General features: G+C 38.1%; 1 protein-coding gene across 6 annotated transcripts in view; it reads left to right on the forward strand.

The window, feature by feature from the left end:
* The window catches only part of Asxl3 (ASXL transcriptional regulator 3), a 178,300-nt gene that overhangs the window by 101,747 nt on the left and 64,062 nt on the right, over positions 1-12,491 (forward strand). For all 6 annotated transcript variants that reach the window (XM_028887710.2, XM_028887712.2, XM_028887714.2 and 3 more), the window contains one exon: positions 8,315-8,478. In XM_028887710.2, coding sequence (XP_028743543.1) covers positions 8,315-8,478 — 164 coding nt within the window. The remainder of the gene's footprint in view (positions 1-8,314; positions 8,479-12,491) is intronic.

Here is a 12,491-nt window from a genome sequence, read left to right on the forward strand (position 1 = left end):
AGTTCGAGGCCAGCCAGGGCTCCATAGTGCATAGTAAGATATTATCTCGAAATTAATTAGTTGATTACTAATCCACTACAATTTCAGCAAAATTAATGACATACAAGGACAGTATCTAGGATGATCTTCCTTGGCATGCCTGGCTTGGGTCATGCTGTGTTATCCGAAGCCCCAGGTCTTGGATCTTTTCCATTTGGGATCTTATGTGTTATGATTATCACCTTGAAGTCCATACTAAAGTAGAGAGAATCAGAATTGCTTTGGGGGTTTATTGTCTTATTGTTTTACTTTGAGGGTCAACTGGAAGACAGGGTGACAGGCAGCTTCTCTAGGTAATCATGCACACAATGGGCCATCTCACATGTTGTGAGTAGTTTCTTAGATGATTTTGCTGCATGCAAGGACAAAATAGTGGGAATAATGATGCTGTTTTCTAGGAGAGATGAAAAGAATCATAGTCCGTGGTTAAAGGATGACCAGATGTGTCAGCCTTTTAAAGCTAGGACAGGGAATTGTCCTCTACAAAGTTTACACTTAAGAACTGCATTCATAATATTTTAATTGACGTTATGATTTCATGTTGAGCTCCATTCAAAGCTATCCTGCACCTGTTGGTTGGACTCATCTGGGTAACGTTTGATATAATGTCACATTTAATTCTTTAGCTGTATACAATAAAATGATTTCCATTTGCAGTCTGAGCTCCAGAAGGTTAAGAAGGCTTCATCACAGCTAAGATCCAGGCTCAGGCATGCGCATCTGCAGTTCTACCATTCATCTTAGACAGAGCTACCCTGCATCCAATGGCTGCAGTTTTCACTGGGGAGCCACCTCATTCTATATCCGTTGAAGCGTCTGCCTAAGTGTTAAAGTACAGGCACTCTAGTTGCACATGGAAAAAGAGGTAGCACTTTTAAGATCTCTTGGCAAACACTGTATGAAACCAAAGAAGCAAGTGTTGGGATTTAAAATAAGTCTAAAGTAGAAACAGCCTGTGATCACTGGGAAGCAACTGTGACTGCTGAAGCTAGCAAGCCACTGAACAGAGGGGCTTAGTTTGTCAAATGCAGTCGGCAGTGCTCATTAACCTTCTAATAGACACCAACAGTAGAAATGAAAACTGAGGCGAAGTAGAGGAAAGAATCCCCAGGCTGACCATCTTCAGACAAATCATCTCGTCCAGCTTTTTAAATTATCTAAAAAAATTTTTATTATATTTAATTGTTGGGTGGTGGTGGGTGGGTGCATGCAAGCTATGCCATGCATGTGGAGGTCAGAGGACAACTTCTGGTAGTTGGTTCTCTTCTACCATGCAGTTCCTGGGGGTTGGACTCAGGTCTTCAGGACTGATGACAAACATCCTGTCCTGCTGAGTCATGTTCCCGGCCCAGATAGTGATTTTTAAAATGTTCTGTTAGAGTCAGGATATTTGGTATTCTCCTTGTCATGGTGCTGTTGGGTCTGCTAAAATAGAGATTGTCCTGTCCGTCCTTGTCATCCTCCCACACCTTTTGTGGCCCTTCCGTTTGGTGGCTGCTGAGAGAATATTGGACAAATGAGGGAGGGAGAGAATATGTCGACTGAATGTGCTAGTGAGTCAGTCAAGATAAATAAGGAGTAAGTTTTCAATGACTTCTGTCTCCCTGGATGACGCTGTGTCTTTAGAGAAGAGCATTCTAAATGAACTCATGTATAAATGCAGAATCAGAAGGAAGGAATGCCCCCCCCCGCACGCCCACCCACGCCAGCTGGGGGTACCACCTCATCCGTTTCTCCCACCTGACTCAGATACACTTTAGTGTCAGAACTGCTTTGAACTTACTTGGCCTTTTTTTCAGAATGGGTAGCTTTCCTTATGTGCTGAAACTATTTTAAATTGGAACATACACCATAAGTTTCTTCTAATTTCAATTAGCAAGGTTAAAAGCAGTCAAAAGGAGACTTCATGGTATAAGCCTAAATTTTCATTTTCATGGTAAGATTCCCCTAGCAGGATAAAAAGTCACTTCTAATTATCCCACATGCACTGACTCACCCTCCACCCACATATGTACAGCCTTCCTCAGGACTGACAGCATGGATTGGAGCGGTCCATCACTGTTGCTGACAGTGAACCTGGATCAGTGGTCACTGTCACATAGATAGCTGGCTTGACATTCTCTTGGGTGCCCCAAGATGGGATCACATTCATCTACCAGCGTCATATTCTGTGGAATGTTTCAGCTGGCTTAACTATCTTCTGCGTTGTTTCCTACCCCTTCCTCTCTCATGTTTTGTAATTTCACATATCTTCCCCCACCCCAGCTAAAATATAAGTGACTTAAATTCAGGGTCACTGACCTAAGCCAGTTGTTAATTGTACCTTCTACCCAGTCACACAGTAGGAGTTTAAAAGTGTTTGTTAAACAAGCCCAAGCCTTTAATGGATGTCTCTGAGGGAGTTTTAATAATGTCCTCATTGAACCCAACTTCTGGGATTCCTTCCAACATTAATTTTTTTTGTTTAATCTTTTTGTAATACAGAATTAAAATTCTGCTGGTTTTAAAGAATGTTCCGTATTTGAAAAATAAATTCATGCAGAAAAATAAAAATGAAAATTGGATAATAATTCTGTATGTCATTCAAAATATCCTCATTGTTTTCTAAAAGTTGTTTGGCATTGCTTAATATTATGTATTTTTCCAGAGATTATATATACCAGGACTCTGTTTTAACAAAAATACTAAGTTTTTTAAAAGTGGGGATAAATAAGAAACAGAAGAATTTTTCTTTTTTATTGAAAATAGAGTTCTTTCATACATTATATTCTGATTATGGTTTTCCTTCCCCCAGCTCCTCCAAGATTTTTCTCACCTCCTCTCCCATCCAGATCCACACCCTTTCTGTCTCTCCTTAGAATACAAACAGGCATTTAAAGAATAATGCTAAAATAAAATAAGGCAAAAACTAATTGCAATAAGACAAAACAAAAAGAGAACAACCAGAAGGAAAAGATCCAAAGAACAAGCTCAAGATACATACATAGATACAGAGATACACAAACACAAAGATGGATGCCATAGTGTATATGCAAGGGACCTGTCAGGTTGATTAAAAAAAAAAATGTCCTGTCAGACCTGAGGAGACCAAGAGCCTGCTGGTAAATTTGGTTTTTGTTGGCCATCTACTGCAAGGCCAACAGTGGCCTTAAGACTCTCTCTATTGGAGAGAACTGGATTTCCCATTTTTGAGTGATTATCAATTGGACATATCTTTAAAAAAGAGAGCGGTGGGGAACATGTGAAAATGGAAACCTCCCATTGATAAAACTGCCTTCAGATCTGTCTATAGCTCTCCAGAGTTACTAAAACTATGAAAACAACCTGAGCCGTGAAGATGGTTGAGCAGATAAAGATGCCTGTTGTCAAGCCTGTTTGGGGGTCTTTTTAGACATGGGGTATACTAGAATTGATTGTGAACTCTTACTTGTTTGGGCCTTTCCTCTTGTTTGCCTGGTGTGTGTGTGTATGTGTGTGTGTGTGTGTGTGTGTGTGTGTGTGTGTGTGTGTGTGTGTGTGTTTCTTCCCTCTTTCTTGGTGCATTTGACACCTTACTTGTGTATGTTGCCATCAGAAACTGAGTCTTTAAGCCAGCACACTCCTCCTGATCCACAAATGCATGTGCCCAAGTAGGATGTGACCACAGAACTCTCTGAGCACACTAAGCAAGGGACTAATTACCAGCACCTTGGCTGGACACTTGCTCCCGATTTTTATCACAAAATGGAGCCTCTAGTGTGTAGTGCTGAGCCTTTCTGTAGCTTCTCCTGTCTTCTCTGCCTGCCTCTTCTGCCACAGGCCTCCACGCAAAGTGTCTGGGAATTCGACACTAAGGGGACTTCATGCTTTTCCTTCTGTGGGCACTGTAGGGAGATGTGCAGTGCCAGCTTTAATGAGATAAGACAATCATATATAATTGGATTGTTCTTAAGCCAATTAAGAATACATGTGTGAGGATAATTAAAATGGAATTAAACGTTCTCTATAAGAGCAAATTTAGTTAAGCCGTTCTGTCTTTTTGTCAGAATTATAAAACATAGCTTTGCTTAGGTGGACATTTTGAGAATACATCTTTATTTGGTTTAGTCATAAATGACTGTGTGCCACTCAGGGGAGAGGGTGGTGGTGGTGGTTCTCCTCGTCTTCTTCCCTTCCCCCTCCCCTCCTCACTCCTCCTCTTCTTCCTCCTCCTCACTTTTCATTAAGAGAGCTTAGGATAACGATAAAGTTACCTACACTACCTTAAGTTAATTATTAAGCTGTTTATATTTTGCTTACTGTATATGAGAGAAAGCCTACTGGTAACTTTTTTATGTGTAACTTTATTTTCTATCTTAAAGTTAGCTTCAGAAATGTATAAACATAAAGTTTTAGGGCTTGGGGATTTGGTTGAGTAGAGAAAGTATTTCTTGTACCAGCCTGAGGACTTGAGTTTGATCTCTAACACTCATGTAGAAAGCTGGCCATGAAGGCATACACTTATAATCCCATTTCCAGAAGGATCTGTGGGGCTCACTGTCATGTAGCCTAGCCAGTTGCTGATACTCTAGCATCAGTGAAAGACTGTCCCCAAATAGGAGGTGGAGAGCAATTGAGAAAGACAGCTCATGTCAACACTAGTTTCCCACAAATGTGCATACATGTGAATGTGTACCCACATATATGCTTACTCCTCCTACACATGAGTATGTGCATACAATAAAATCAGTTTATCTTTATTCAGCAATATTGTCAAAAATTCACAATGCTGTATTGTTCATTTAAAAAAATCTGCTTTTAATTATATCTGCCCATTAAATCAGTTTCGTGTCTAGAACTGTGTCCATGTTTTTCATTACTATTTATGATTATACAGTTTCTCCTCAGGAATTTCTAATTTTATTAGCTTAATTTTAAAAAAATACAGCCTTTTAATATTGATAGCTATCATTATTCTTTTCTACCACATGGATCTCTGCTCCTTTGTTGAGTTTTTATTTAGTGCTTATTTTATTAAATTCATGATTTGAGCTCTTAACTCTTGAATGTTCAAACTTTCTCCCCTCCCACACTGAAATGGGCAATTTAGTTTTAAAATCAATTAGCACAGCATTTTATAAATGCTGGCATTGTTTTTCTCCAACTTCTGAGAAACATATACTAGATGTGGGCAGGCTTGAAGGGTTGCTGGCCTTGTGTTGTGAAGCTTAAAGTAGACCTTTTCCACTGGAGAAAGCACTGTGGGTTTATGCCAGTGCTGCAGTATTTATGGAGACTCACTGGTCAGTGGTGGTGGATTTCCTTGCTATTCCTTGAGTGACAGTGCAGTGCCTGCCTCTGATAGCTTAGTGCGGTTCACTGTCTTCAGTTTATTGCATGAGTATAGGTGTTGATTTATGAAAGCATTCTGTGTGTTTAGAGTTACTTTTTAATTTGATATGCTAGATTTATCCATGCCTGTTGAGACCTCTTCTGCCATTGTAGCGACAGTTTGTTTTCCTACTTCTCTTAGCTGCATGTTTTGAACCTGGCCTGTTTATTCGGAGGCTCAGGTCATTCCTTACACATGCAATGGATGGCCAGTTCCATTCTCAGCAATGTTTCCTATGTTTGTTCTCTTGGCTAAGTCAATGTGGTGTTGTTTCTTTTTGTTGTTTTCAATCTGTTATTAGTATTTTTTAGCTTATCTAGGTGAATTTTTATCTCTTAAAAGCAATAGATATCTGGACTTTTTACATTTTAAGCCTCATATAAAATTTTGGTTATGTTTGTTGTGGTTTTCTTGGACTTAATTTTAGTTTTTCTTTCCTATTCTTCCATGCCTGCCATTTGATGTTTTTCTTCTGTTTATTGTTTTGGAAATTTGTTCTTTTTATGTTCTTCTGAGGCTACCTGTAGAGTTTTAATAAAACTTACTTCCATTGTCCATGTTTTATACATATTCTCATTTCAAGTGCACCTTATTTCTATATACATAACTTATTTCCACTTTGCTTTAACTTCTCTTAGTCATTAGTGGTATTACTTAAAATTAGTATTTATATCAAAGCACTCATGATTATTTGACTTTTAGTTCCCCGTTGCTGATACAGTTGTGCATTCCCTTCTTTGATAGAAATTATTGGTCAATCACATCCAGTAATAGCTCTATCATCAAAATATTCTTAGGAATAGGATTTCTGTTTAGGATATTTAAATGTTCTTGAAAGTTGCCATTTTGAAAAACACAGCTACTAATGACGTTCTAAGTTGATCTTTTGTTTCTCTTGGTCTGGTGAAGACAGCACACTGTCTCTGTGATCTATTAGAAACTCTCTGTTCATCTCTTCGCTCTTCCTTATGATTAGTTCTTGTACAAAATGGCTGCAGAGAATTTTTAAATTTGATGTTTGGACATGTTTCAACTTAGATGGAAATGGGAGCGAGTACATATTTTTCATGAGATTTGGTGTTCTGCTTTAGCTGAGAGCCCTTATATTAAAAATATTTCCCTCAAAGATTTCAGGCATCACTTTCTGCCATCCTCAGCCTCTCATTCTAAAGCACTGTAGATAGGCATTCTGACCATGTGTAGCAGTCCCTGTAGTTCTTTGCTTTTAATTTGTTGTTTGGGAATTTCAATATGTGTATCATAGTTTGATCAAATCCATTCAAATCCCCCCTTCCAACTTGTCCCATATACCACCACCACCCCTTTTCCATCCCAAATTCATATGCTCTTTTATTGCCTACGTTCACATGGATGTAGGGCCATCCATGAGAACATGGGAAGCCTATCAATGGTTTAAATTGAATAAAACAGAACAAAACAAAATAAAACAAAAAAAACTCTCCTCAAAAGCAATCAATTGTTGATAACTTCTCAGCAAACTCCACAAGACAGAATTCACACCTGGTATTGTAATTTGGTTCAATCCCCCATGGCTGGGAGAATATACTACTATTGTTCTGATAAATGAACATAATCTTCTACTGCCTCCTGAATGCTTGTCTTTATACCCATAGATTATTTCTGTTCTCAACCCTTTTGAGAGAAGCTTCTTTTGGCAGTAGTGACTAACAGGGAGGCTCACAACTGACTGACACGCCTTGCATTTTTGTCTTTAGTCTTTCTTTTTTGTTTAATCATTTAAAACAAAGATCAACACATTGCTTGTTTTCTGTAAAGGACCAGAAAATAAGTAGTAGAGGTTTTACGGCGTACTGGATTTCTGTTACAGCTTTTCCACTGTGAAGCATGTTGCAAAAGCAGACCAGAGCAGTCCAGAAATTATCAGGAATGACTGTATCTTAGCAAAACTTTATTTAGCAGAACAGGCATGGGACTAGATGTAGCTTAGAGACCATAGTGTGCTGACCTCTGATTCAATGCATACTCTATAATCACAGGTAGTTCAAGTACCCAGCAATTCCTTCTTCTGTTGTACATACCAGCTGATAATACCTTATAATAGACTGTTGTTTCATTTGTCGTGATTTCCAGTTACAGAGTCTATACACAGATTCCACTGGACACCAGGATGCCTTGAATTGTGGAGTGGATCTTGCATCTGGAATTTTTATCAGCATTTGCTTCTCAAATTATCATTCTCAAAAACTCCATTCAAGGAAATTTTGTAAGATTATCTGTGCTTACCGTTTGAAACACAGTGGGAGCACACAACTGCTGTTGCTGTTGTCTGCTTATTAAAATGAGGAGTACTGAGCAGGGATGCAGCTCAGCTGGAGAGCATTTGCTGAGCATAGTCAAGGCTCCTGTGTTTAGTGCCCAGCACTGCAAAATAAACAAATTAAATTAATGAGGTGTTGCTATCATTCGAGTTGAGTTTTAGAGACCATAATAAATTTTTGTTCATTTATGCTGCTAAATGTTTCAAAAATTCTGATCAATTTCCAGTTTATAATTACCTGTACCACATACTCAGGATCCTTAAGTATGATGATAGCCTCAAGCTCAAGGCTAGCGTGAATTGGCAGTGAGCTCCAGGCATGCACGGATTGCACTGTAAGACCTTATTTCAGAAAAATAAAACCAAAGAAAAAGGAAGGCATTCATAATTACAAGGCTTTTAAAATTAGGACCTGATGCTAATTTAATTAAATAATTATTGGTTGAAATATAGCTAAGGTAGATATAAATGTTTTATTTTCTTTATTTCTTCTCTGGAAATCATTTTAGAAGCAATAGAAATAAACTAATTATTGGATAGATCTGTTCAGTGGTTACATATATACATGTATTCATGTGTGTTTCTTCACTTTAGTAAATCCACACTTCTTCCTTTATTCATCACAGGACACTTGAAATGGACCAAAGCTGAGGACATTGACATAGAGACCCCCGGATCGATTCTCGTCAACACTAACCTGAGGGCATTAATAAACAAGCACACCTTTGCTTCCTTCCCACAGCATTTTCAGCAGTATCTTCTGCTTCTGCTCCCAGAAGTGGACAGGCAGGTAAGTGGAGCTCTACACCTTCCATTCCAGTCCCCATCATACAGTGCAGTCTGTTGTCAAGGCGACTGGTGTCTGAGTGGACAGCTTTACAAAATGTAGTATATAATTTATTTATTCTGTTCAGTTACTGCTGCTGTTGGTTTAGTCCTTCCTTTAGTCTGCCAAAATGGAACTATTATTTTTAAAATTCTTAGTAATGAGCCTACTCAAAATTCAAATCACAGTACACTATAGTAGAATGAAAACTCAGCCTACCCACATTGGGAAAGGAAAAGAGAAAAATCAAACATTCTACTATCAAACAAATCTTTGAAGTAGCTGCTCCTTTGCCTAGAAGGAATATTGAAATTTGGTAATAAAAAAAAAGAAAGAAAAAACAGGGTTTCTGAGAAATTATGTTAATGCTTTTATTCTAACTCTTTCCAAATGGCATTTAAAATTTGTGTTTGCATTTTCCTTCTGAGTGCCCATCATCAAGAATATGGTGCCTATAAATAATCACCTTTAATCTTTTTGCTATAACTAGAGATGCCCTAAATATATTTTTAGAAAGCTTCTAAAGTAAAGAAATACAAATATAGACATGTAAAAGGAGGCATCAATCAACTTCTAAACTGTTCTGTAAGGGAAGAGAAGGAAAAAACTTCATGAATTTTTGTTAAATCTCACAAAAATTACTAAATTCTATCTTGAAAACATATTTTCTGTGATTCTTTTTTATTGGCATAATATATCCATTGTTCTGTAATTCTTATTTCAGTAAATTCTGATGCTGCATTTTTCAGTTCATATATTTAACTAATGTATGTATACTTATGAAATTATATTTTGAACACACAGGTCCATCTGTGAACTGAATTAGGCAACACTGATTCCATACTTCTATACCTTTCTGAATGATTTTGATAGCTTTCTATATGGCTTAGTTTTCTACTAACTTGCCCACCTCTTTTCATATAAATTTCATTTTGATAACTAATAGCTTGTTAAAATTTCTACATATCTCTTTAATATATTCATCTTTTTGAAAAGATTAATTTGACTTCAGATACATTTCATTGGGGCGGGGGTTGCCACTGTTGACAAAGAAAATCATCATCTTTTATTGTGTCTCCAGTATATTTTAGATGCTTAAAGATAATAGACAGTAACCGCTTAATCAATGCTCATGTCATGAATGATTAAATACACTGTGCTTGGGTGCATGTACTTTTTACAGATTGCTAAAACGTGAGGAGAAATGGACAAGCTTAGACTAATAGAAGCTCACAGTGCCTTTCTAAGCACAAATGCAAATGGAAGTATCAGAGACAAATGTAAGAATCTTTCTTTAACCTGCAGATATAAACAGAATTGGAACAAAATGGGTTTTTGAATTAAGAAATCAAGAGTTAACCAGTGGGAGTCTCTGTTATTAGAAGAACAGTAGACTTTGTAAACTTTATAAAGACACTAGAAATAGACTCTGGAAAATTCCTTTAGTATTGAGCTGAAGTAACAGCCTTGTCCTCAGCTACCTGCAGTCAAAGCCGAGGTCTTTTGAGTAGAGTACAATCTAATAATACCATTGCTTTTGAATACTTTCCCATGTAATTGTCTTTGTTAGGTGACATTTCTCCCCTCATTATTAGTGTATAGTGATTGTACAAAATGATGATTTCCCTTATTAAATTTCTATATATGTGTATAATAACATTTATCATATCCATGCCCTTGTCATCTGTTGGATCCTTGACCCCACCTAGTGCTGGTCAACTTCCTCTTCCCGAAGAGTCTCCCTTCCAACTGCTTTTTAAGAAAGTAATTTCTCAATACTGGAAAGGAATGCCAAACATTGGAAACATGATAGCAGGAATAATCAGTATACTATTTAAGTTCCCAAAGAGGAAGAAAGAAAGGCTTGAGGGGGATTGGCAATAAAATAAAAAATGAAGAAAATATAGTCATCATTATCCTTGTCTTTCACTATCGCTCCTGCTTTTCCTCCTCCTCACCCTACTCTTCTTTCTGGCTTTTTTTCTCTACCTTTTCTTCCCCCTCAAAAATATATGATTTCAGTTTTGATTTACAACCTTTGAAAGAACTTATAGGGATGAGCCACGGATAGTCATTTTATTTGTTTGTTTGATTGAAAATGGAATTCAGGAGTCAAGAAAAACCTTTGGAGATTCATTTATTAGCATACACAGTTGTTTTCTCCACTTTGACATGTATGTGATTTATATTGTTTACACTAAGGTGTAGCATATACCACATACTCAGTAAGTACTAGTGAAATGAAGAAATAACAAATTGCCCTAGATTTAGCCAAAGATGCACTAACCCAAGAGACCATGGTGTGAGCCTGATATTTTATTCAAGCCGCAGCAGTTTATATTACTCCATTTATTTCCTAGCTACTGTAAGAAAGAAATATAAATGAATTTGGCACAATACCCACTCGTGAATAACATTTGTCCCTTTGGGAGATTATTTATTCAAGAAATATTTACAGAGCATGCATTGAGTGTTGTCTACTTGATGAATGCAGGGAGTGTGTGAGTTAGCTGTGTGGGTAGGCATAAGGGAGCAGAAAACCTCACATTGCAATGCAGTGCCCTTTCTTTGTAATTAAGGAGTAAGATTAATGGATGTGTAGGTCTACACCAAATTTAGCAAGACGACTGGAGCACATCAGTGTCAAAATAGAAGCATGAAGTCCTCTACAGTCGTTGAAGATGAAAGCAGTCAACCCAAATGCAGTATTAGAGAAAACTGTAGTGGGGAAGAAGGGTGAAGTGGAGCCTGGAAGCACTGAAAAGTGCTTTTACCATAAAGAGCATCTTCCAGAAGGAGAGATTGGCCTTGGCAAACTGCCCACATGACTTTCCGGTAGATTCAGTCCTCTGTATGACTGACATTGGGAGGAATTCTAGAATACTGTGAAAAAAGGCACCTTGCCCTGCAAACTTTTAAGACCTGGTTTCAGGCCGGGCGGTGGTGGCACACGCCTTTAATCCCAGCACTCGGGAGGCAGAGGCAGGCGGGTCTCTGAGTTTGAGGCCAGCTTGGTCTCCAAAGTGAGTTCCAGGAAAGGCACCAAAGCTACACAGAGAAACCCTGTCTCGAAAAAATAAAAAAAAAAAAAAAGACCTGGTTTCAGGCTAACTAGATTCTTGGAACTTTGTGTGAAACCAGTAGAAACCATCAAAGATTTTTTTCAAGTAAGAAGTGATGCACACATATAATTAGTGCCTAGACATAGAGGAGGATGAGAGGGTTAATAAACATGCAATGCTTATTTTCTCTCAGGAGCCAGTAGCCCTGTGAGTAATGGATAGGACAGGTGAGACAAAGGGGGACTGGGATGCAGACAGTATAGTTGTTTAGATAAGAAATGGTGGTCTGACCTTGGGAATTAGCCTTGGAAATATAAAGAAAACACAGAATTCTATACTTATTTTCACCACAGTAGGTCCAAATAGCAGACTGTCTGTGGTGTGGGGTTCTTGAAGGAGCAGAAAACTACTAAGATTTTGTCTTTGGGATTTTGGAAGGACATAGCCCACTATTGGCCTTGTCAGCATTTGGACAAAAGAAATTTGGACCATATTTTCTCTTCTCTCCCCTTCTCTCTTCCTCTTTCTCCCTTCTCCTCTCATTACCCATTTCTCCCTCTATTACACTACAAAAAGTAGTTCCTGTTTCCTCTGAACAAAGTGGGCTTGATAATGTCGCCTGGAAGAATAATGTGTGGCTGACTTGATACAAGCTGCCTATGGTACCGATCCCTGAGCTTAGCTTAAAAGTTTCCAGATTGCTACAAATACCAGTTTCCTAGACTAGAATGAGTGAGGAAGGCAGGAGAATGCAATCTGATTGCATCAGTTTATTTGAGCCCATGGGAGGGTCTATAATTACATGAAATCCCTGGGAGTTTTACTGGGTGAAGACGCCTACCCAAAGTTTGAAATTCCTAACTCTCATGTTTTCCTTTCCTGAATATTCCAAGTTTCTGCCTCCTTACCAGCCTA

Source organism: Peromyscus leucopus, chromosome 19 (genome assembly GCF_004664715.2).
Source record: "Peromyscus leucopus breed LL Stock chromosome 19, UCI_PerLeu_2.1, whole genome shotgun sequence".
Taxonomy (NCBI): domain Eukaryota; kingdom Metazoa; phylum Chordata; class Mammalia; order Rodentia; family Cricetidae; genus Peromyscus; species Peromyscus leucopus.